This window comes from Artemia sp. Qi Xiang Cuo, chromosome 2 (assembly GCF_049724085.1).
Source record: "Artemia sp. Qi Xiang Cuo chromosome 2, ASM4972408v1, whole genome shotgun sequence".
NCBI classification, from domain to species: Eukaryota; Metazoa; Arthropoda; class Branchiopoda; order Anostraca; family Artemiidae; genus Artemia; species Artemia sp. Qi Xiang Cuo.
In genome coordinates, this window is record NC_142795.1 from 2,737,415 (window position 1) to 2,763,370 (window position 25,956).

Below are 25,956 nucleotides of genomic sequence, written 5' to 3' on the forward strand. Positions count from 1 at the left end.
GATAATGGTAATGATGTGTTGCTACTAGGGACCCTTAAACTAACCTCACCTGTATACTTAGTTACACTAGGTATTTCATTTCAAACGGTTTAATGGCTCGCAAATAGAAAACGCTCGTTAATCGTACTAATTTCGTCTGATTTTGTATAGAGCTTTGTCAGCTCTGAAATGCATTAATTTAAAAAAAACTAAGTTTTTCCGAGAGAAGTAAAGAGCGAAGTTGAAACTTAAAACGAACAAAAATTATTGTTTCACAGCCTTTCTAACATATATCAATAAAACTACTGCAAATAAATCAACTGGTGATATTTCCCTATGTTTGTTGGATTACAGAAAACTAGCGCTTTACTGAAAACACAAAAGAATATAGGAGATAAGATGGATAGATACCATGATACAGGACTTAATTTTTGAAAGGTTTTTATTTACTATGTGTGGAATTTTTCTGTGGATAGCTGTTGGGTTAGTTTTTGAAATGGAAAAAATAATTAACAACTTATTATTTGTGTCCACTTATTAATAGTTTGATTGTATTGTGATTTTCTCGAAAGGTGGCCCACTTTAAAAACCTTTTGTAATAGGTGGCGTTCACTGTGTGTGGTGGAACTCTGTGTGTGGTTGGATAAGTGGCGCTCCCAATCAAACAGTTCGTGGTAACGAACTGTAAGTAAGGAGCGACCCGGCTCAATGGTAACCGAAGCTCTAAAAAACGGAATTTTGATACCAATAGATACATCAAAAGAATCAGATTTTAATTCTGATTTCAAAAATATAAGTTTCATCAACTTTAATCTTACCCATCAAAAGTTACGCGCATGAGAACATTTGGCTGATTTTCGAAAAAAGGGGGAAAGACCCCCTAAAAGTTATAGAACCTTAAAGAACATCACACCATCATATTCAATCTAACAAAGAGCCCTATTATAGAAGTTTCAAGCTCATATTTAGAAAAATGTGGAATTTTCCTTTTTTTACCAGGAGAAAGATCACAGATGCGTGTTTATTTGTTTTTTTGTTTTTTTTTTGTTTTTTTTTATTTTTCCCTGGGGTAATCGAATTGACCCAGTGGTCCTAGAATATCGTAGGAGGGCTCATTGGAACGGAAATTAAAAGTTCTAGTGCCCGTTTTAAGTGACCAAAAAAATGGAGGGCAACTAGGCCCCCTCCCACGCTCATTGTTTTCTCAGAGTCACCCAATTAAAATTTTGAGATAGCCATTTTGTTAAGCATAGTCTAAAATCTAATAAATTTGTCTTTTAGGATGAGTTAATCCCCCACAGTTCCCAGGGGAAGGGCTGCAAGTTATGAACTTTGCCCATTGCTTACATATTGTATTGGTTATTGGGAAGTATACAGATATTTTCAGGAAGGATTTTTTTCTGGCTAAAGTTTGACTCTGTCTCACAACTTTATTTTTTTAAACAATAAAAAACTTTCGCGTAAAGAGCCAGGCGTTGAGAAGGGGACAGCCCCTTTAATATACGGAATAATTTCTGTTTGTTTTAATGTCGCTCCTTACTTTCAGTTAAAAAAACTTGTTTTTTTTATTTAATATCTACAAGTAGCGAAGAGTGGGTGACCGCTCAGAGTCTATTAGTTGTCCAAATTGCAGAGACTGAAGCTAAATGCATGTATATGATTTAATAATTGAATAGGTATTGTCTGACTACGGATGTAACTTTCTCGCAGCTGTAGGACTATGCCGCTTTCACACTACGCTGTAGAAGATTTCACACTAGTATAATTTAAGTTTTTACGTTACTAATACTACTTCTAACAACTCACCGCAACACCAAGCCACCTGAGGCCAGCACAGCTAAGCACGCTCCTCCTTCATGCTAATTTATTCAAAGCCTCCCTCCTTACAACCTCCCAGGAATACGTTATAACATAATTTAACGTCCATACGTTAAATTATGTAATCCTACCAAGAAAGTTTCGTTGTAACGTAGACAAGGGCAAGTACACTCATGATATAAACAGATTCTTACGTTATGGTAGTTTATGTTACGTTAAAAAAAGTATTCATTGAAAGTCTAGTAGCCAAACAGAGCGAAGAGCTATAGATACTTTTGCTGCAGATGAAACCGCTTTCCTGAATTTAGCGTCTTTCTTAGTTATGGCCATGGGCGCCCATAAGCTGAATTTCAGGGGGGGGGGCAAACTTCGTCTAATTGCTACTTTTAATGCTATATAATAGAAATCTCAGAACAAAATATAAAAATAAGCAGCATCATTCAGCCGGGGGAGCAACCTCCCCCCATATGGGCGCCCATGGTTATGGCTTATTGGATAATATATGACTAAGGCTGGACGATACTTAGTGTCTAAAGTATTGTATTAGTACTTTCAGGAACAATGTCGAAGTATCGATACTTTCAAAAGCATCGATATTTTTGACGCTAATCAATTTGTATTGTGTGCATCCAATTTGTGGACTTCTGCAGCGAAAAATAAATATATTACGGTTTTACCTATGCAAAACCAGAAAACTGGCATTTTCAAAGGTTTTGGTGTCAAAAAACACGACTAGAGTTAAAAAAAAAAATCTATTCAGATTAATACATGGAGGTATGTAGTATTCATCGATTATAACTTTTAACTTCATGTTGCCCTACAGCACATATGTATCGAAGTGCCATCGAAATCGATGCTTTGGAATATATTACGTCGAATTTGGATACCGAGTACTATTTACATGTTACTCGGTTTTAAGTATGACAAATTCAAGCAATATTTTAGCCCGGCTTATTATCTTTGATCCGGAAGGCATGCATAAACTTCATTACGGTATTAACATCTGTCGTTTTTTGGTCGTTTTTACTTCCTCCACGACCCCATTTTCTCTTCTTTTATGTAACTAAAATTACATGTGCTTGAATCGTAAATATAATATGCAAAAAACCCATCGAATACAAAACTAGGACGGCTTTAGTTAGTTTTACTTAAACAGAAAGGTTATACGTTTTATGATAACAGAAGGAAAAGGGTATAGCATCCAAAGGTAATATATTTATTAGTGTTTAAGCTTCTTTTATTTCCTTGAAATTTGTACAAACTACTTCCAGCAACAAAAATTGTAGAAGTGGAACTCCTTTTTCAAACATCTAGTCTTAATATTTCAAATAGAAAGGCTTAGTTTGGTGATATGTATCGTATACAAGAAGTTTAGTTGGTAGTGAATCTAAATAGTCCCTCGTTTTGTTTTTTTTTTATTATTCGATACTTGTTTTTTAATTTAATTGAATATTTAAACGCCCGTAAAAATTTTTCAAAGGAGAGTGGAAAAGCCCATTGAAAAGGTTCGAGCGGCAAATAAGGATCTAGAGTAAAATCTTGGGGGGGGGCTGACAAGGGCGTCAGGAATTGACCAAATTGACAAGTTTATTTTAAAAAAGAGTCAAAAACAGAAAAAAAACAAACACTGAATGAGGGCATCAGAAAAAATCTTGGGAGGTCCTCGTGCCCCCATGGGTCCGACATTGTCGAGTGGGGCAGGTTTTACAAAAGTTATTTTTTTTTAAAGAAGTGTAAACCCTGATAAGAATATAGTAGTCATAACTTGGAACATACTTAGGATTTTCACAGTTTTTGGAAAGGATCTCTTAAAGCTCATCATGAAATGTGTTCCATGAAAGGAGGGAAAAACGTAAATTAAAGTGTTATTTCGCCACTGAAGACTCTGCCAACTCTGCACCCCTTACACCCACGCAAAGCGTGAAATGGTACATGGGGTAAATTAAGAAGATGATGACTTACATTCGACTTGTTAAATGTCTCCTACCCGTCAAATAAAATTATTAAAGACAAAAAAATAGAATCAAAACTTTGTTATTTACAGATGGAAAGACAGGCAGTATGGATACCCGATCCTATCCAAGGATACCTTTTAGGATACACGATTGATTTGGCTGCAGATGGAGCTCTGGTTCTTCCCAGCCAAAAGGGAGCTAAGCCCCAAATAGTGCCTTATAACAACCTTCATTATGCCGAGGAGAATGAAACAAGAGACTTTGATGATAACTGTAAGTTGATGTCTTTTTTTCGTTTTCCATTTAAACAGTTTTTCCTTTTTTTTGTGAAAACTATTCTATCCTACCAATTCCCATTTCAGCCGGTGTTTAAAGGAAGAAGTTAATAATGCAAGAAGAAAAAGCCTACATGCCATTGAAACTGAATAGATTATTTTTTGGTACATACCTTGGTAGCATATATATCCCTCCCACGTTAATTGCAACGTTTATGGGGATTCACTCTACCTTACGTATGTAATCTTATAGTGTACTAAATATTCCTTTCATAAAATTCAATTCCTCTTTTATATTTTAACAGAAAAGTTTATATATTTAGCCAGTGCTATTTGATCAAACAGTTCGTGGTAACGAACTGTAAGTAAGGAGCGACCCAACTCAATAATAACCGAAACTCTAAAAAACGGAATTTTGATAACAATAGATATATAAAAAAATCAAATTTTTATGCTGATTTCAAATATATAAGTTTTAATTTAAATGTCCAATATAACATTTTATAAAACAATTTAGGTACTGTTTTACTTAATGGTACACACCGCCATAGACTCTATAGCAATTTGGCATAGAGACCCGTAAAGCGGGTAATTGCTATCTAAATTGATCGCAAAGCGTGGTTTCTCATTGAATTTACAATATTTAAACTGTTGTTTTTTGGGATTTATGGTGGGGGAGGTACCCGGGTTAGGATAGGTTTCGTATTTAATATATTCTGTGCTTTACCCCCACCCCTAATGTGCAAATATATAGCCCATTTTTGTTTCATAAATCATTATAGCCTGGTATCTGTCTCTCCCGTTTGACTAGTTTCCTCGATAGAGGCCATAGCGGTGTGTACCATTAAGTAAAACAATACCACAATTTAAAACACGTTTATAATTAGGAGGGGATCGTTAACTGTAACTAAAATTGGGGTTCATGAAATGTATATTGTGTAAGCTTAGCTAATGATCTCGTTTATGGGGGTTCAGGAGTGGGAACTGTCTAAAGACTACGTCTACTGTGACCATAGATCTAGCACTGAAATTCGGTACATATCTTGGTAGCATATATATTTATACCCTCCCACATTAATTGCAACGTACATAGGTATTAATTGTTTCAAAAGCTGATGAGATAAATATGCGCGTTCATCAAGCTTGTACTTTGCTAGATGAGGTATACGAAGGAACAGAAAAAAAGTAGTTGAAAGTAGCACTGAGGAACAAAATATGGCCCTTATTAAGAATCCAGAAAACACGCGAGAAGTGAAGTTTCGTTAATGCTAATGAAATAATACAAAACAGGATGAAAATATAAAAGTTTAAAAACATATTAGGGCTATATGTTTGCACATTACGGGTGGGGGTAAAACATAGCATATATTAAATACGTAACCTAACCTAAGTACCTTTTTTGCCCCTTCAACCCCAAAAAACTAAAGTTTAAACATTTTTCACGGAGTGAGCAATACCTCACAAGGCAGCGGAAACCTGTTTTTCATTAGGATATCATTACATTCTACATGCGGTTCTTCGCGTGTTTTCTGGATTCTTAATAAGTACCCAAAATTTAGTTCTTTTTTCATTTATCTGAAAATCAATATGGTGCCTTAATACAAGTTTGTTTTTATCGAGATTTATGATTGAAGGGGGGGGGGCATGTGTTTCAAATACAAAATTAGAATTCAGCTTCAGATCAACCTGTTAAGTCCGACTTGTCTTTTTGGAGTTTCATGAAGTCGTTTACTGGAAATTAATATAATAACATTAATCTGTAAATTGATCGTTTTCCTAATACAGCTTTTAACGTAGATTTCAAATATATAATCATTTTTTAATTAGGCTTCAGTTTTTGCAATATCTGCAGAGTTTTTGAGGCCTGACTTTAGAAAATATGATTAAGAAATCCAAAGAGTTATTTTGCCACTCCTTTTAACTGTGAAAGCTTTTATTTAGTTACCCAAAGAAACCTTAATTTAAGACCCATGGGTGGGGGGGGGGGGGTTGTTCTCTTTACATAGGTGACATCTTTTTATGAAATGCTCAAGATAACAAACACCGCTGATTACTATGATACAATTCAGTGTAGGTGAAGGATATTTCCTCTCAATTAACCTGATTTCGGTGTTGGGATTTAAACAACTATTAACGATCCCCTTCCTTGTCGGGACCTTATGACTGGGCTTTTTTCTTATGAATAGGCGTAGAGACGTAAGAAGGATAGAGAATGTATTTAAGGTTTGTCTTTTTTTAGGGTATAAAATATAGAGAAAAGGCTATCGTAAATAAATTAATTATCCGAAAATCCGTTAAAAGAAAATGCAGAAACTCCTTTAATGGTTTGATCAATGATGCTCACTGAAAGGTAGGCCTGAAGTTGACTTTAAAGTAAAAGGAACGCTGTTATGCTCACCAAAAGTAGCGACAGCAATTCCAGCAGTGGCACCGCTACTGGGTGGGCTTTCGAGGGGGTCGATCGACCCCTGCCGAAAGTGTGAAAATCTTTGATAAATGTGAAGTTCACTTCTTGTTCTTGTCTTGCAACAGGACCAAACGTTTGTTTGCCTCTCCTGGCATCTGAAATTCAGATATTACTTGGGAATTTCTCCCCCCTCCCATCCACCAAATTCATTGGATCTATGCCCTGACCCTTCTTGGCCCATCCCTTTTTCAGGAAGCATCATTTTATCTTTTAATTACAGATTTATTAGCTAATTACAAATTTGAAGATGTTTCTGACAATGGTCTTCATTTTTTCTTACAATATTTCTAAAAACAATCAGAAAAAATTCCACTATCCTAAAAAAGCAGACTAGAAAAATCTGTTTCCCAATATCTTGTTTGGTTCTGAAGGTATAAAAAAATTTGGGTTTTCTGACTTATATGATATCTTCTTTTTTGCCTGAATAAATAGTAAGATTATGGAATTTAAAATGCAAAATTCTTTCCTCCACTTTTTGGAAGCCAAGGACAGTGAAAATGAAACCGGATTATTTTAATTAGCTAAGTAGCAACATACACCACCAAATATACGCCCTGAAAATTTTTGTGTAATTTAACGAACAATTTAAATTTTTTGTGATTTTTTTTTATTATTCAGTTTTTGGTAGTAGCGGCAGTAAAAAAAAAGAAGAAAAGAAACGTTTGCCAAGAATCAGTAAAAGTTAACCAAAAATATTGCACCATAACTTCTTAATTGCAGCATCACTACTGCACCATAACTGCACCATTGCAGCTGTCCAGTTAAGGTATAGTTGTCTTTTGGAATCGACAGATTGCCAATGTTAAAATTTTTAAGACAAAAAATATTGTGATAGTTAGCTAATCAGTAGTAAGAAGGGCACAATAGATATGAGGCGAACACCATGCTTCCATCTACAATTGAGTCTAACGCCAAACCTACATAATTTATTTAAGGATTATCGATCGAGTCTTATGGGGTCAAGGTCAATTGATTTGTTGTAGCTAATCAGTTTGCTTATTGTTGGCGTGGTTATAAGTGGTAGCACTAACGAAAACGCGAAATTGCTTTAAAAGTTTCATAATTTTGCCCTGAAAATTTTATAATTTTGAAACAACAACAAAAAAAAATCTTGGAAGATTCTTAAGAAGATCCTAGAAAATTCGTTAAAAAAAACAAAAAGATGAGAAATCTTTCGGTTATGAATTTGCATTGGTGTCAACTCAAGAAAATATAGGGAGGGGGGCCAAAGGTATTTTGAAAATCTATGGGATTTGACATTTTTTTGTTTTGTTTTTTTAGTTTTATCAATAAAAATACTAAAAAAGGCAAGATTTAAAAAAAATGCATTGGACTACAAAAAATTAGGGGGCGCATTCCCCCCGCACCTTGTCCTCTAGATGACGCCCCGCGTCCTTGGCGCTTCAATGTCCGAAAAAACGGTAATTCATCGTTCAGTTTTTAGCTCTCCTGTAAAATTGAATTTAAAAAAAACAGGTTTTTTTTTTAACTGAAAGTAAGGAACGACGTTAAAACTTAAAACGAACAGAAATTATTTCGTATATGAAAGGGGCTCTCCCCTCCTCAACGCCTCGCTCTTTATGCTAAGGTTTTTTATTGTTTAAGAAAATGGGGTTGTGAGAAAGTCAAACTTTAGCGTAAAGAGCGAGGCGTTGAGAAGGGGACAACCCCTTTCATATGCGCAATAATTTCTGTTCCTTATAAGTTTTAACGTCGTTTCTTACTTTCAGTTAAAAAAACTTGGTTTTTTTATTTAATTTTTGAAGGTTTTTAAATTAATGCAGGTTTTGATTTTGGCTCACCGTACATGAATAATTAAACAAAATTTGCATATTAATTTTACTTTTATTTGGTTAAATCGCTTTCTCGAAACTTGTTTAATTTTATTTACGAACGTTTTTATTAGTAATAAATATACGTACCGTAACTTACGAATTAACTTACATAACTATATTCATATATTTTAATACGTATGTTAGGAGGATCGCCCCCTAGTTAATACCTCGCTCTTTAAGCTAAAGCTCGAATTTTGTTCCAATTCTTTAAATATGACCCCCTTAATCACAAAGGCCGTTATTTAGAATAAATAGCTCTTATGAAAGTATTAAAAAATCTTTGTGTTAAAGAGCGAGGTATTGACTAGGGGTTGAACCCAATCATATACGTAATATTTTTTGTTCGTTTTAAGTTTTGATGTTGCTCCTTACTTTCAGTTGAAAAACTTGTTTTTTTTTATATTTAATTTCTGATGTTTTTTTTAAATAATGCTGGGAAATCCGGCGCCCCCTTCATAGCAATGTCCCTTCCCCCATGAAAACTTCCTTCATGGAAAGATCCTCCCACATAACCCCCGACCCACCCACCCCCACTACCCTGAAAACGTCTGTATACTTCCCAATAACCAATACTACCGTGTATGTTAACATTGGGTAAAGTTCATAACTTTCAGCTCCTCCCCCCGGGGACTTCGGGGGATTAAGTCATCCTAAGAGACATAGTTATCATATTTTTGACCATGCTGAACAAAATGGCTATCTCAATTTTTTGATCAGGTGACTTTGGGAAAAAATGAGCGAGGGAGGGGGCCTAGTTTCCCTCCTTTTTTTGGCCACTTAAAAAGGGGACTATAACTTTTTAAATTTCCGTTCTAATGAGCCCTCCCACGATATTCTAGGAGCACTGGGTCGATACGATCACCCCTGAGAAAAAAAGAAGAAAAAAACTAATAAACACGCATCCGAGATCTTTCTTCTGGCAAAAAAAGCAATAGTCCACATTTTTGCAGATAGGTGCTTGAAACCTCTACAGTAGGACTCTCTAATACGCTGAATATGATGATTTGATTTTCATTGAGATTCCATAAATTTTAGGGGGCGTCTCCTTCTTTTCTCGAAAATCAGCCAAATTGTTTCTGGTTCGTAACTGTTGATGTGTAGAATTACACTTCATGACACTTATATATTTGAATTCAACATTAAAATCTGATTCTTTTGATGTATCTATTGGTATCAAAATCCCGTTTTCTAGAGTTCCGGTAACCATTGAGCCGGGTCACTTCTTACTTACAGTTCGTTACCACGAACTGTTTGATATATGTTGTAGAACTTAGCGCATTTTAATTTTCAGAATATGAAAACTAAAGCTAAAAATGAAAGTAAAAACACCTTACGAAAACGGAAAATAAAAAGAAAGTTTTAAAAGCTAAACAAAATAAAACGACGCTTATGAATGAATCTACTTGGAAATTTGCATATTAAATATGTTTTGTACAACAAAATATTCATAAAGACATTATGATAGTGGTTGATATTGCTTAAAAAAAGAGATAATTTAATCAAAAATGGTAAAAGACAGAGTTTTGTAAAATGCAGGGAAAAGGGAAAAAAGATATTAACGCCACGTAAAATTTGCCACAAGACAGAGGAGGAAAACTAGAGTGGACACGGAAGAAGACGAGGGTGATGGGAAGAAGGAAACTAGAACTTCAGAGCCAAGGTCTCGTAAGGTGTTGCAGCAACTTCACCCTTAATTCTTTTTTATTTAAGGTAAAATATGACCGGTGTCTTTATCTACCATTTATTGATTGCAGCAAATCTCTTCCAAATATAAAAAAGCAACTTCATTCTATCCTTATAAATAAATTTAAGAATTAATAATATATTGAAAAACTGGGTACATTTGATAATATTGTTTTGTTGGGTGTTTTGCCCTGTGAGATGCCGGTCATCGGTTACCCTTATTTGCCCATTGGATTTTTTTTTTATTGGTATTTTCGGTGGATCTTTGCCCGATGTCGGTGGGTTTGTGGGGTGGGTGCCTGTCTATTGATGAGTCATCGAATAACTCTTATTTCTTTTTTTGTTGTCAAACAGGTTTATTCCGATTAATGTACCGGGTTTTTGTCATTCGACCTTGTGTCTCCGACGTTTACCCTCTATTTATGTCTATTTTGTACAGATATTTTAAAATTAAACCTTGAACCTTGAACCTTGTGACACATGGGTCGCAGCTATTTGTTGTAGACCCAAAACATTAATTGTACATCCGGAACAATAAATGTAGCTACTAACCAGGTTTTGTTGAATATATTCTACGGATCGAAATACTAATTTGGTTGATAAAGGGATACTCATATACCAACCCCTCCCCTTCAACAAATGCTAGTTCACGTGCACCGCATAAAACACCGCCCTTTACCTTTGGACTTACTTTTCCCCAAGTATGGTTGGTATATGACATTCTCTTCTGGTAGATGCCCTGACGACATGAAGTTGGAGGCCCCCTGCCATTTACCTCCTCTACAGAGATTGGGTCGTATCTTGGTCGTTGGAGATGAATCTTGAAGTTGGAGACCCCCTACCCTTTACCTTCTCTACAGAGATTGGGTCGAATCTTGATCCCTAATTTACTAATCGTCTGTGTTGCTAATGCACCCCTCCCCCTTTCTGATGGTTCTATAAATAGCCCTAGTAATGTATTTCTCCTTTATGCCAATACAATTATCCCTTATAACTTAGACACCAATCCGTTTATCTTCTTGATCTGCAATTTGTCACAGTGTGTGATTGAGTACGTAATTTACCAAAATATTATTTGAAAGATTTTAGGAAGTCCATAATAATAGAATTAAATCTGTTACTTTGAATAGTAGAAGTATCCAGCATATTATAAAGGAAGAATTTCATTGTTTTAATGTTTTCTTTTACTTTTTAACTATTACTTAGGCTATAGTTGTGACACCTATTATATTTGATAAAAAAAAAACTATAACAAGAAAGTGCCCTCAGCCCCTAATCCCTCCCCCCTGCAAAAAAAGAACAACAAAAAACAAAACAAAATTGGCCATTGTAATTTTTAACAACATACACCCAAAGCAATAACAGTAACAAAAGCAATGTTTAACAGCATACACCCTTTTAAAAATCCGGACACAAAATTGGAGTATTTAATTTAGTTTTATACCTCCTGTAGTTGTCCTGAAATAGAAACTTGATACCATTCGCAAAAACAATCTGTTTACTTTCTTTGATAGCTTGGATACACCTAAGCTATTTTGATTTGGTTAAATGTTAAGAGCAGAAGACTAGTAGCCCCAAAAGTTTGAACATAATACCCTCAGTCGTTTTAGGGATTTTGCTGAGATGCCTTATTGGGAATTAGCATTAGCACATTGCATTTTGATTTAATCTCAAGGCAGCTTTTAGTTTTGAAACATAATGGGCAAATGGGAGGGTGGGCGTGTGAGGGGGACTAGTTGCCCTCCAACGATTTATTATAATTCCAATCAAATGAGCCCTTTTGAAGTGTCTACGACAAAAATTTCTATGAAAGCCTTATATGCCCCCAGGGCATAACTTACAACCTTTGCCCTGAGGGTTGGGGGGGAGGGTTGTCATCCTCAAAGATCTAATTTCCAGAACTTTCAACTAGGTTGAACAAACTGAATATATCAAAATTTTGATTGCATGTGTTTGGGCAAATGGTGGGCGTGAGAGGGGGGTTAGTTGCTCTTCAATCACTTTCGACTATAAAAAGGGCTCTATCCCTTTCAATTTCAAATCGAATGAGCCCTTTTTGAAGTTTCTACGACAACTCTTTCTATAAAAAACCTCATATGCCCCCACGGCATAACTTACAACCCTTGCCCGGAGGGCTGTGGGGAGGGGGATTGTCATTCACAAAGACCTAATTTCCAGAACTTTAAACTACGTTGAAAAAAATAGCTATCTCAAAATTTTGATTATATGTGTATGGGGAAATAATGGGCGTGAGAGGTGGACTAGCTGCCCTCCAATTACTTTCGACTATTAAAAACGGTACTAGCCATTTCAATTTCCAATCGAATAAGCCCTTTTTGAAGTTTCTACGACAACACTTTCTATAAAAACCTTATATGCCCCCCCCCGGCATAAGTTATAACCCTTGCCTTGAGGGCTGTGGGGGTTGGGGGCTGTCATGCTTAAAGACTTAATTTCCAAAACTGTCAACTACGTTGAACAAAATGGCTATCTAAAAATTTTGATTGCATGTGTTTGGGGAAATGGTGGGCGTGGAAGGGGTGTTAGTTGCCTTCGAATCACTTTCAACTATTAAAAAGGGTGCTAGCCATTTCAATTTCCAATCGAATGAGCCCTTTTTGAAGTTTCTACGACAACGCTTTCTATAAAAACCGTGTATTCCCCCTAGGGCATAACTTAAAACCCTTGCTTTGAGGGCTGTGGGGGGGGTGTCATCCTCAAAAACATCATTTCTATCTGGAAATCAACTACACCGAACAAAATGGCTAGCTAAAAATTTTGATTGAATGAGTTTCGGGAAATGGTGGGCGTGGAAGGGGTGTCAGTTGCCTCCCGATCACTTTCGACTATTAAAAAGGGCACAAGGCACTCCAATTTCCAATTGAATGAACCCTGTTCGATGCTTCTACGACAACTTCTTCGATAAAAAGTCCCCTGCTCTAAAGGAAAAAATAATAAATAATACATTGTGCCAACATCGTTCTTATATGCCCCAGGGCATAATTTACAACCCTCGCCCTGAGGGCTGTGGGGAAGTGTCTTCCTCAGAAACATATTTTTTATCTGGAAATCAACTACGCTGAACAAAATGGCTATCTCGAAATTTTGATTGGATGTGTTTGGGGAAATGGTGGGCATGTAAGGGGTGTCACTTGCCTTCCAATCACTTTCGACTATTAAAAATGGCACTAGCTGTTCCAATTTCCAATCGAATGAGCCCTTTTCCAAGTTTCTACGACAAATCATTCGATACGAAGTGCCCTGGTATGGAAGAAAAAAATAAATAAGACATCGTGCCAACATCGTTCTTTACTTAGGCAGTGCTATTGTGCCGCCTATGATTGGGGTTTAGTACTATTATTTACATGTGTAACTGTGCCTCAGTTATTATGGAGAAGGGCCGGTGGATTTTGTGTTAATTGGGGGGAGGGAATATGATTCAGCCTCAAAAAGTACAATTTTATGCCCAAATTATCAAACTCTCCATTTGTTGAGAGACAAATACAGAGGGAGGTTTAGTAGGGGGAGAGTAAAAATTACTCCTAGATTCCCCTTACTACTACTACTACCAAGCACCAAGCCGCCTGAGGCCAACACAGTTACGCGCGCTCCTCCTCCATCCCAATCTATTCAAAGCCTCCCTCTTTATACCCCTTCAAGAAGTTCCCATGTTCTTTAAATATTTCTTTACGACAATCCCCCCAAATTCCCCTACCTTTGGAAATGTACTGAGAGGCAGTTTTAGGGGAGGTACAGGGGGAGGGGCACTTGCCCCGGGAACAGAAATTTCAGGGACGCAAAACTCCAAAAAATAATCTAACGGTTATAATCATTTTGTAATTTTTGAAATTGCATTAATAAAGTAGAGGGCACAGTTGATAAAGTGAAAATAATTAATAAATTATTAACTAATTAATAAGTCAAAACATAAGAAATGATTAAATAATAATAATTACATTAATAAATAAAACTTTATTAGTAATATTAGTTTATTATTACTTTATTATTGTATTAGTGAATACAATTTTATTAATAAAATAAATAAAACGGGACCCTAATCAAACTTTATTGCTGTTTGCGGATGGTACATGTCACGGTGGCAGCAAGAACAGAAAGGGAATTACTAACTATGACAAAAGATAGTATGTCAAGGATAGATAAGGTAGCCGGCGTTTACCCCCCAGCAAATACCCCCCCCCCCCCGCGGAAAATACCCCCCTCGGAAAACACCCCCTCGGAAGATACCCCCCTCGGGAAATACCCCCCACGGAAAATACCCACCGGAAAATACCCCCCCCCCCCGTTGAAAACAAGGCTTTCCAAATTTGAGAATTTATTTGAGTTTAATTTTTTTAATTTCTGTAGGGGGATGGAATTTTGGTACTTGTATATTATGCGCCACTCACTCAAGTTTACGCTGTGTAAAATTCGACAACACACCGGTCTTCTTGTTAGTTTCCTCGTTACTTTAGAAATAAGTTTGCGCTATATATTTAAACATTCGGGGGGGGGGGGGAAAGTATACCGGGTTTGCATGCAAAATGTGTTTGGTAAAATTATTCTGCATATTAGATAGATAGATAAATAAGTGTTTTTAAAGCCAAATGTACGGCCATGAACAAAGTAAAATAACATAAATAAATATAATGAATGGGGGGGGGGGGTTAATCCCCCCGAAAAATGCCCTCCCCCGCGAAAAATATCCCCCCTCCTTCAGAAAGTGACCCCCGCGGAAAATATTCCTCCTTATAAAATACCCTCGTGGAAAATACCCTCCCCCCCGTGGAGAATAAGGTTTCTAAATTTGAAACTTTTATTTGAGTTTTTTTATAGTTTTGTTGAAAAGTACTAAGGAACGGGAACAAGAGGAACTTATCTAGAACCATAGATAAGTGTATGAACGTTGATCACCTAAGGCTGAAGTATAAAAAATCTCATTGGGTAATTTTTCTAGATCGCCAGATTATTATCCTTGGTTAGGGGAATTAAATGTCGGATCTTACCGTATTGAGCGTGTGCCGTCTGTGACATATCTTGTTGTAATAGTGGATCAGACATTAAGACTCTTAAGTTTCTCAAATTCCATACAATGTATATAATCTAAAATTGCTCGGAATGTAGGGATTCTGAGGAAGTTGAAATATTTTTCCCCAGTTAATACACTTAGATACATATATTTTTCTATTGTCCTTCCTTTATATGATTTATTGTTGTTCGGTGTGGTCATCTACTTTTCAAACACATTTGAAGTCATTACGTGCTCTCAAAAATTCGGCGATTCGGGTTCTTATTAATTGTGACAATCGTATATCAGTTAGAGATAGTTATAAAATATATATATATATATATATATATATATATATATATATATATATATATATATATATATATATATATATATATATATATATATATATATATATATATATATATATATATATATATATATATAGTATATAATAGTGTCGTTATATTAGATTAGTAAAGTACAGGGTATCAAATGGTGATTTTTTTGCTTGTTTTTGTTTTGTTTTTGTTGTTTAGGGGAATCCATCGATAAGCGATTTTGTCAATTTTGTAGTTTCGAGAATGGCCTCACAAGCTATAAGGCTTTTTGGCAAATTTTTCTTTTTTTGTCTTGTTTTTTGTCTTTTTCAAAATGAATTCTCTCTCTCTCTCTCTCTCTCTCTCTCTCTCTCTCTCTCTCCCTCAATAAGTTTAAATAACTGATAATAATTAAATAATTTAAATAATAAATTATTAATAAAAAAAAAACTGAAAATAATTTTATTAATGTATGAAAATTGTGCTTAAATTTGGCGTTAAAAGTTTTGGGGAGACTAGGGGGAGGGGGCTAATCAAGATTTTGTCCCAGGCACAAGAGAGGCCTGAACCACCACTGCTGATACTCTACCTATAATATGGGCTCTGGGGAATGATAGCTTCCATCTTAGTGCAGACAATCGTTGTCTTTAAAAAGATTTCCTTCGCGTTTTGGCCGGCTTAAAAGTATATTGTAATATCCAGAAAGCTTTATACTACCATTGTGTATATGATACGTTGGAATCCACACAAATGACCCACCTATGAAATGCTCAATAATTTAGATATTTTTCAAGTTTGCCAAAATCAAACAGTTCGTGGTAACGAACTGTAAGTAAGGATCGACCCGGCTCAATGGTAACCGAAACTCTAGAAAAAGGGTTTTTGATACCAATAGATACATCAAAAGAATCAGATTTCAATGCTGATTTCAAATATATAACTTTCATCAAGTTTAGTGCTACCCATCAAAAGTTACGCGCCTCAGAAAATTTGGCTGATTTGTGAAAAAAGGGGGAAAGACCCTCTAAAAGTTATAGAACCTTAATGAAAATCACACCATCATATTCAGCGTATCAGAGAACCCTACTGTAGAGGTTTCAAGCTCCTATCTACAAAAATGTGGAATTTTAAATTTTTTGCCAGAAGGAAAGATCACGGATGCGTGTTTATTTGTTTTTTTGTTTGTTTTTTTTTTCCCCAGGGGTGATCGTATCGACCCAGTGGTCCTAGAATATCGTGGGAGGACTCATTGGAACAGAAATTAAAAGTTTTAGTGCCCTTTCTAAGTGACCAAAAATATGGAGGGCAACTAGGCCCCCTCCCACGCTTATTTTTTTCCCAAAGTCACCCGACCAAAATTTTGAGATAGCCATTTTGTTCAGCATGGTCGAAAATATGATAAATATGTCTTTTATGATGACTTAATCCCCCGAATTTCCCAGAGGGAGGGCTAAAAGTTATGAACTTTACCAAATGTTAACATATAGTATGGGTTCTTGAGAAGTATACAGAAGTTTTCAGAACGTTTTTTTTCGGTTCGGGGGAGGGAAGATTGGGTTGGGGGTTCAGGTTGCAGATCTGTCAATTATTGCCTGTTTATTTGGGGTCGGGACCTTGCCCAGCAGGGGGTACCGGACTTGCAAGCCGTATTTATTGGTTATTTGGACGTATACAGCCATTTTCAGGAAGGATTTTTTCTGGAGGGGGGGGCTAGAGGAGGGAGTTACTCTGGAGAATAATTTCGTAGAGGATGTTCCTTTGGGGTAAGGGACATTTCTATGAAGGGGGCGCCGGATTTCTAAGCATTATTTAAAAAACAATCAGAAATTAAATTAAAAAAAAGTTTTTTCAACTGAAATGTAAGAAGGAATATTAGAACTTAAAACGAACAGAAATTATAACGTATGTGAGGGGGTTCTCCCCCAAGTCAATACATCGCTCTTTACGCTACAGTTTTTTTTAGTGCTTTCAAAAGAGCTATCTCTTCTAATTAAACGGCCTTTGTGATTCAGGGGTCGTGAATCAATTTTTTTTTAAATTTTAACGTAAAGCGCGTGGTATTGACTAAGGGGAGAACCCCCTCATATACGTAATAAAAAAACAATAAAAAACAAGCGATACGGCGCAATAGTAATCGAAACTTTTAAAAACGGAATTTTGACGTCAATAAATGCATCAAAAGAATGTGTTTATAATGCTGATTCTAAATATATAAATTTTATTAAGTTTAGCATTACTCATCAGAGGCTACGAGCCTGAGAAAATTTACTCGATTTTTTAAAGAGAGGGGAAAAATCACCTACAAGTGAAAGAATTTTAATGAAAATAATACCGTCAGATTCAGCGTATCAGAAAACCCTATTACTCGTACATAGATTTCAAGCTCATATCTACAAAAATCTGCAACTTTGTATTTTTTGCTAGAAGAAAAATATACGAATATAGAAGTTAGTTACGTAAGTTAATTTGTAAAGACATCCATTTTGCAAAAGAAAAGTAAATTTTTATGCAAATAAAAGCTGCATTAACTAAAAAACGATCAGAAATTAAATAAAAAAAACAAGTTTTTCTTTAACTGAAAGTAAGGAGCGACATTAAAACATAAAACTAACAGAAGTTATTCTGTTTATGAAAGGGACTGTCCCCTCCCCAACGCCTCGCTCTTTATGCTGAAGTCTGAATTTGTCTCACAACTTTATTTTTAAAACAATAAAAAACTTTAGCGTAAAGAGCTAGGCGTTGAGGAGGGGACAGCCCCTTTCATATACGGAATAATTTCTGTTTGTTTAATGTTTTAATGTCGCTCCTTACTTTCAGTTTAAAAAACTTGTTTTTTTTTTATTTATCACTTCAAAGAGCGACTTAGGTAAAAGTAGTAGCACTACAAAAAGATATAATTTCTGACGAAATTGTATTTTTTTTTTCTAACTTCTGGTAATACTTCTATCTTGGCAACTTCTTTTGCTAACTTATACTTCTATTTTATATTACAGTACTTCTATTACTTATAATTCCACACTAATAGAACATATATCTAGGCACTTGTTAATTAAACGAAACACACCCAAGAAGTGAAGCTAGGTTAATCGTAATAAAATATAACTTTTAATTTATATAATAATATAATTTGGGCTATATATCTGAACATTAGGAGGGTGGGGTTAAATTATTTGGACAGCGCCCCTAACCTAACATAACCTTGCCAAAAATAACCCTCAGCCCCTAATGTGCAAAAATATAGCCCAAATTATACAAGTCGCATTATATCACCCGTCACTTGTCTTTGTTGCTATGGAACCGGTTTTCTGAGATCTAACCTAAGCGTGATTCTTGAGGATGTTTCGTTTAAGGGCTGGGCACATTTATTGCGCCGATTTTAAAAGAAATCGGCGTCGATTTGAGCTTGAAAAAGTTTCTAGTTTTTTGGCGCCGATTTTCATCATGATCATCACAAAAAAAGGGATACAAATAAATAGTCAGCCAGAGATGTTTGTGGTGAAAGACCCCGCTACTGAGCTGAGAACTAAGCTGAGGTCAATCATGCAACTATTAATAAACTCCAGTTGACTTTTTGTGTCCATGACTGTTTGTTTTGAAAATCTCGCGCAATAAATTTTTCTTTCAACAAATTTTTCCACTGATGCTGAAATCGGTTCCCGAAATCAGTTCCCTTTAGTTAAGATTAAGAAGCACCCATATCTAGATTATGCAGGGGCATATCCAGGATTTTTGTGCGGGAGGGGAAGGGTACAAAAACATTAAAAAGCGTCGAAAATTTTCTTGTATGTATTTTTTTTTACGTTTTTGCGAGGCGGACAAAAATTTCAGAGGAGTGGTTCAAACTCTGTACGGTGCGTTTGGGCATTTCTGAAATACACCCCTCCTACTTCGATAAAAGTAAACCAGTGTGGATATGCCTCTTTGAAGGAAATTTTATTTCTTACCTGACCCTTTACTAATACCTAATAGAACTAGACCATCCTGGGTTAATTTTGAATTAACCTGTTGGCATACATGCTTTATTATGATTATCTACAAATATATTTGCGCACTATCATCATTTTTGCCAAGGGTGACGGAAACTGCGACAAGCAGGGCGTAATCTATGCAATGTACGGCTGGATTGTGCGGCACACTTGGCGTTCTGAGATATGCACAAAGTTCCGGAAAGTAGACGCCTTCCCGGTTCTGACTAAACTTCTGGCTTACAAATCCTTTACCTTATAATTGAATGTTTGTGTTATAATATAATTATTTAAATCATAAATAAATACACATTATATATTAATACAATTATTCTATATATCCATTTCTGATGATTTTTTAAACTTCTTTTTCACTTCGGTTTGAATCGTTTCAGTTATTACGTAAATGAATACAACAAAAGTTTTGATCTGCCACAATTCTTTTTTTTATTTTGTTTTCTTTACATTATGAAAAAAAAAATGTAAGACTTAACTGGGCCAAAAGAAAAAAGTCTTGACTTACAAGAAAAAAACAAGAAGACTGGCATTTTCACATATTTTTCTAAATTAGAGTCCTTTTTTTTGAAATTGGTTCTACGAGACTTTCTGGTCTGAAAAGCAGCTGCACTTCCCGCTTACTTGACCCTGAATTTTCCATTAGTCCAGTCATATTTATGAGCACATTTCAAGAGAATAAATTACGTCCTTTCCGAAGGTCAATTTATCTGAAGTTTTTTGGAATTTAGCTCAGATTACTTTTGATTCTTAAAAAGGGAACTAAAACTTTCGATTTCCAATTGAATGAGCCTCTTCTAACGCTTATCAAAGCTTAATATTTTGCTACCAAAAATAGTATTTTGCTAACAGAAAAACTTTGTTGTTCTAAATTAATCAGTCTATGATATTTACGTTTTATAACCGGTCTATAAAGAAGTGAGATAGGGATCTATTATCTCACCAAATTTTTTCAACAACGCAATTGAAGGAACTTCCGAAATGTGCCCCACAATGGGAACAGGTCCTTAATTCAACAAATAATTCAGTGGCTTCTCCCCTCTGCCTCGTCTACAAGCGTTGGCATAATTTATGTTTTCGAGATTTAATCCAGTGAATTTTTGGGCTTACTTTTAGAATTGTAGAAAGACTCAACAAATCCAGGAGTTTCTTTTGGTTCGTTTTTGATTGCTAAAGTTTCAAGTTTTTCAAAATTCTCTACAAAATTTTTTGACCAAATTTTAACAAATTTTCAAAGATAATTTCACATTTGTTTTGTAAAACAGGCCCTGTTTTATTTCTAAGTATCTCCCCCTTTCCCAAGGATAAATCCTGCAGGTAAAAAAAAAATGGAATAATGGCATACTTTTGCATTTCGCGCCTAAAACTTTTTATTCTAAGACAACACGGAATTCAACATGTTTGAAATGGCGATGATCCGATATTTCAGACGAAACCAATTCTCTCTTTACTTATTTTCAAGAACGGAATATTTCATTTTTAATCTTATGAATGGGGTATTGACGCACTATTTTATTAATTTCAAACAAGTTCTTTTTCTTTTGAAATATGAATCTGCAGTAATTCCAGTTTTTACGATCTAGATAAGTCACGGGTTTGAGAAAATTAGTTTAGAGCCTTAATTTTGAAAACACACTTCTCATTTAAATGATGTCAGGTTATGAAGATGAGGTCGGTATTTCTCAGGAAATTCATTTTGTCATTTTAAATTTCTACTTATATATAGGCAACCCTTAATATCTTTCTATTTCAGGTTCTCTAATGTATCTGAACGAAGCAACACTTTTGGATAACATCAAAGTTAGATATTACAAAGACAAAATATATGTAAGCAACTTCCTTACTAAATTTTTATTTGACTCTTTAGCTTGACTCTTTAAACCTTTTTTGCTATTTCAAGAGACGCCATTATGTTTCTCAAAAGTAATCCTATAATGTTTATGATTCCCTATATACACTTCGGTATGTTACTTTTCTGCAGTCCTACGTTGTTAATGTTTCAGCGTAAGATGGCAATTGTGCTATATCTTGAGAATTTAAATATTTTACATGTTTGAAATGTGCTTTCTCTTTTCTTAGATTGTAAACTGCTTGGGAAATGTATTAAAATTATGCGAAATTAGTGAATCCTTCCTTATTTAAGCAAGCTTACGTCATTCGCTAAAAGGGCCTCACTAATTCTATTACTACTAACAACTCACTACACAGCCTAGGTATATATACAGTCGTGAAAATTTGAATCAGAAATGGGACACATGACAGCGCCATAAAGGGACGGTGGTCAGGGTAGTGAACTATTGATTAGTTTCTTAATAGCGTATTAAAGCATAGCAAAGATATATTAACTCGTTACTGTGCACGCGCGAAGGAGGAGCCAAGAATAAATACCCGAGACATGCTGACATGTCTCGGTCATGTCCCATGTTTTTTTTAATGGAGAAGGTAGCAACGCTCATTACCTATGCTGTGACCACTGTATATAGATTATATACAGTGTAATCACGACCCAATAATATTTGGCTACTACGTTCTTGGCGCGTATAAACACTCCGCCCATATTCTCGTCCATCAACAATTCAGTGTATATTACCCTGGAACACGTATTTTAGCAGAAACTTTCTCAAAATACCTTTGATACCAACTCGAGACTTTGAAATCGACTTCCAATAATAAGATTGTACTACTAATTACTGATTTTATATATGTATTGGAGTAAATTAATTTAAAGTTTGCTTCTTTAAAAGTTAGTGTTACAAAGGTGAATTTTTAAAAAGATAATAAGTACGTTCTTAGACCACACTGGCTATACATGACAAATGAAACTCAGAGAGGAAAGAAAATTGCAAAATGAAAAATAAAATAAAAAAAGGTGGATAAACGAAGATTTTGTCAGCCAGTGGCGAAACACGAAGAAGAAGAAATAAGCAAACATTTCGACAAGGACCTCCATCAAGTCGTCCTCGGTGTTAAACAAAAAACAAAGAAAAGAAAAACGAACCAACGAAAATCGAACCTTCCGAAGTTTACTTGACAACGACAGAACAGCACTGAGAAGCTAAAAATACAACACCACTGAAAAAAAAATAAGACATTTTCAAGAGATACAGTTCATTCAAACAAGTCGTCGGGTGTAAACTTGGGACCCGAGGCTTTCAAGGGCACATCTTTAAGGGACAAAATATTTAAGTAAAATAAAAGATTTTCAAAATAGCCTTTAAAAATAGCTGCCCCGCAGTTTAATTTTATGTCTTAAAAAATTGTATGTTTACTACGGGGGGGGGGGGGGGTGGCGTATTCCTCCCGTAAAACTCCCCGCCGGAAAATCACCCTTGGAAAATTACCCCTGTAATATTTCCCTTCCCCTTAATTTTATTTTTTTTGGAAAAGACTGCAAGGATATTAATAAGTTTTTTTTCCTATAGTTTCAATTAAGTTTTTTCACTATATTTTTTCACCGAGTTTTTTTTTTACTTTTGTTTTACTAAGTTTTTAGTTTACTAGGTTATATTTAGTTACACATTGAGAAATATTGGATATCATTAATATCTGGGAAGTTTTATATTGTCTTCTCCAAAACCAAACAGCGTATCTCTAATTTCCCTAATTTTGATGAATAGCGAAAATGAAGTTTTAAAATATTTTGTAATATTTTTTTTTGGGGGGGGGGGAGGTATATCGTATATATATATATATATATATATATATATATATATTCTTTTCTTTTAAGTTTGTTATAGGGCTTAAAGACTTTACAACATCATTCTTATTACTGTCGTATATTATGTAAGGTGGTGAAATGAAACACTTTCTTCACCCCATGACCTCTCTTTTTTACTCCTTAAAATGAGGTTCTAAAACATTTTTGAGCTAACATGTTTTTTGGTGCATGTGATAAAAACATGTAAAAACGGCAGTATAGGATGGTTACATTCTTGGGCTATAATTTGATTAAGTTTAACATTGGATATTGTGTGAGGTTGTAGAGCGCAACTCTTTCTCTCAACCTCTCTCATTTACTCTTGTAACTCATGTGCCTCTGAGGTGGCGATCAAGAATGAAGGCCAACTAGATATAATGTTCAAATCTAAGATTCTCAGATAGTTATTTTGGGCTGGAAGAAATACGAAATGAAACGTTAGTTTGTCCTGGCCATATACAGAGTGAAAAAATACAAACACAAATACTGGTCAGTATACCCAAACCTAAATTATCAATATAGTATTTTATTATAATCCGTTACTAACATTACAAGAAAATTACAACATAAACTGGCAAAAAAATCTAAATTTTCAAGCAAAATTAAGAAAACTGCAAAAAACCCTAATATTATGTAAGAATAAATCTTGTTCTTAAGCTCTGTAAACGTCTCTTTCCTTTGCAGACCTATGTTGCAAATATCCTTTTGGCGATCAACCCTTACAAAGAGGTATCAGGTCTTTATAGTAGAGAAACGATAAAAAAGTATCAAGGGAAGTCTCTAGGAACACTTACTCCTCACGTTTTTGCAATCGGTAAGTGCTTTCTTTTGTATGCAATTTTTTAGGACTAAGGGATTTTAGACCGTAAAAAAAAAAAGAAAAAAAAGACAACAGAATAAGATATAGAAGCAACTTACTCCATATGTTTTTGCAATCGGTAAGTACTTTCATCTAAATGCCATTTTTATGGTGTTAAGGGATATGAGGCTATATAAAAAAAGACAAAAGAAGACAACAGAATAAGATATAGATGCAACTAATAATTTTTTTTTTAATTTGCATCAATTCCGAACTTTTAGAGAGGGGTAGGAAAACTTGAAACCCACTACGGTATGAATTTCAAGAAATTCTTGTTTTTTTTTTCGTTAAAAAATAATTCTTAATATTATTTGTTAACGCTGCAGTTCTCTTATGGATTGTAATAAACATTTTGTATTTTTTCGCATTTGGTCAGCGTTGTTAAACAACCAGTATTGAAGAATTAGGCTTATACATGGATTCTCAATCTCAAAATTTGAAGGGTCCAAAATGAGGCTCTTGAACTCATAACCGCTCTCCTATCCAATTTTTTTTTTTACTAAAAATTGCACCTAAGGGTCGTTTCCTTCTTCAGTACAAATCTGAGGCTAGCTATGCAAAAGAGACTTTCAAAACTAAAAGACGTTAGGTATATATTTCATAGATTTTGGGCATGTAACGCTTTGTTGAAATCAGAGTCATGCATTGATAAATGTGTTCTACCACATCTGACTCATTGTAAATATCTCCCTCCCTCCTGAATGTTTTGAATCAAAACAGGCTACGTGCATATTTCGCAACTAGTGGATGTGTTTCACCTTGTTGAAGTCTAGCAAGAAAATTTAATTCGTATGATTGTCCAGAGCAGGACCCTTAAGCCTGCGCCCCTCAGCAACCCCTTATCTTCTTCCCCCATCCAACTTTCCTTATGTAGTCGTGTATTATTTCTGTCGACAGATTATTTAGGAAATAGTGATAAATGAATAAATTTTGACTACAAAAATCACAAGGGTCGCAGTAGTGATGGTTCAACCAGTGCTTTTATTGGCGGATTTTTTATTGTTGATATTGCTGATATTGTTGATACTGATGAGATTGATGTAAAAATGATGCTAATATTGTAAACTAGGAGTCCAAAATTATTGTAAACCCACTCCTACCACTATTAATTAAACCTCGACTGTTACTATCGTGTTTTGGGGTATTAGTTGGTATTAATTGTTGTTATTAAAACCTATTAGCCAACATTAGGCTACTCCTATTAAGATAAACAACATATATTTTCAAATAAAAAACGGATCGAATTCAAACTAAAGCTCCTTTTAAATAAATAATTTTCAACCCTAAAACAAGCAGAAACTACTAGGAGTGCTATTTGAAACCTAAAAGTAACATAAATTACAAATTAAATTGAAGTCAAGCTTAAAACACGCATTAATTACTTTAAATTAGGGTCATTTTTCACTCCTCCAATCCTCAAAAGACTAGACCTTTTTTTTGCGCTTGACTAAAATTAAAATTGATTTTTTACGCAGTTCTGATTTTGTTATAATATGATTAAGAAAATAAATACTGCTAAAATTTACAAGAATTCTTTTTATTTAATAGGAGAAAATTGTTCACAATCAGTTTAGTTTTATTGTCCAAATATGTTACCAAGTTTCATCTATGGTTTAATTGTTTGTAACCTTTCCTTTCATATGTATAGAAAATCGATTGGTTGCATTGAAATGACTGTATCGAAAATCAGTAGATAGAAAATCTTTTCAAGAAAGAACACCCATTGGTAAAAAAAAAACTAGATATCTTAAAATTCATGTCTCAAAAATGTTGTCTCAATAAAAGATAGGGAAGGACTATTAGTAGACTCATGATGTTTTTCTTCGAATTGATAAGATATGATAGTTCAAAAATTTTACTATCCGTCCTTACCAATTATAGGCAATGACTTATAGTGCAAATCGAAGTCCAAAATGCTCAGAGTTTTAGGGCTTTCCTTAGTATTGAAAAATTAATTTTTTAAATCACACTTCTGGACAGGCACGTTCTCAAACGGCCAACATGCATTGTCCTTTCACATTCTAATTATTATTATGATTCTCCCCAGGTCCGTATCCAGAAGGAGGGGTTATTTACCCGATTT

At 34.9% G+C, this 25,956-nt stretch overlaps 1 protein-coding gene across 3 annotated transcripts in view; it reads left to right on the top strand.

Moving 5' to 3' along the window:
- The window catches only part of jar (Myosin heavy chain 95F jaguar), a 165,268-nt gene that overhangs the window by 18,685 nt on the left and 120,627 nt on the right, over nucleotides 1-25,956 (top strand). For 2 of the 3 annotated variants that reach the window (XM_089098663.1, XM_089098655.1), the window contains exons 2-4: nucleotides 3,842-4,025; nucleotides 21,071-21,144; nucleotides 23,699-23,828. In XM_089098663.1, the coding sequence (XP_088954789.1) occupies nucleotides 3,842-4,025; nucleotides 21,071-21,144; nucleotides 23,699-23,828 (388 nt within the window). Of the gene's footprint in view, nucleotides 1-2,985; nucleotides 3,005-3,841; nucleotides 4,026-21,070; nucleotides 21,145-23,698; nucleotides 23,829-25,956 lie in introns of those variants that run through there. The other variant, XM_089098671.1, reaches the window with a different exon arrangement.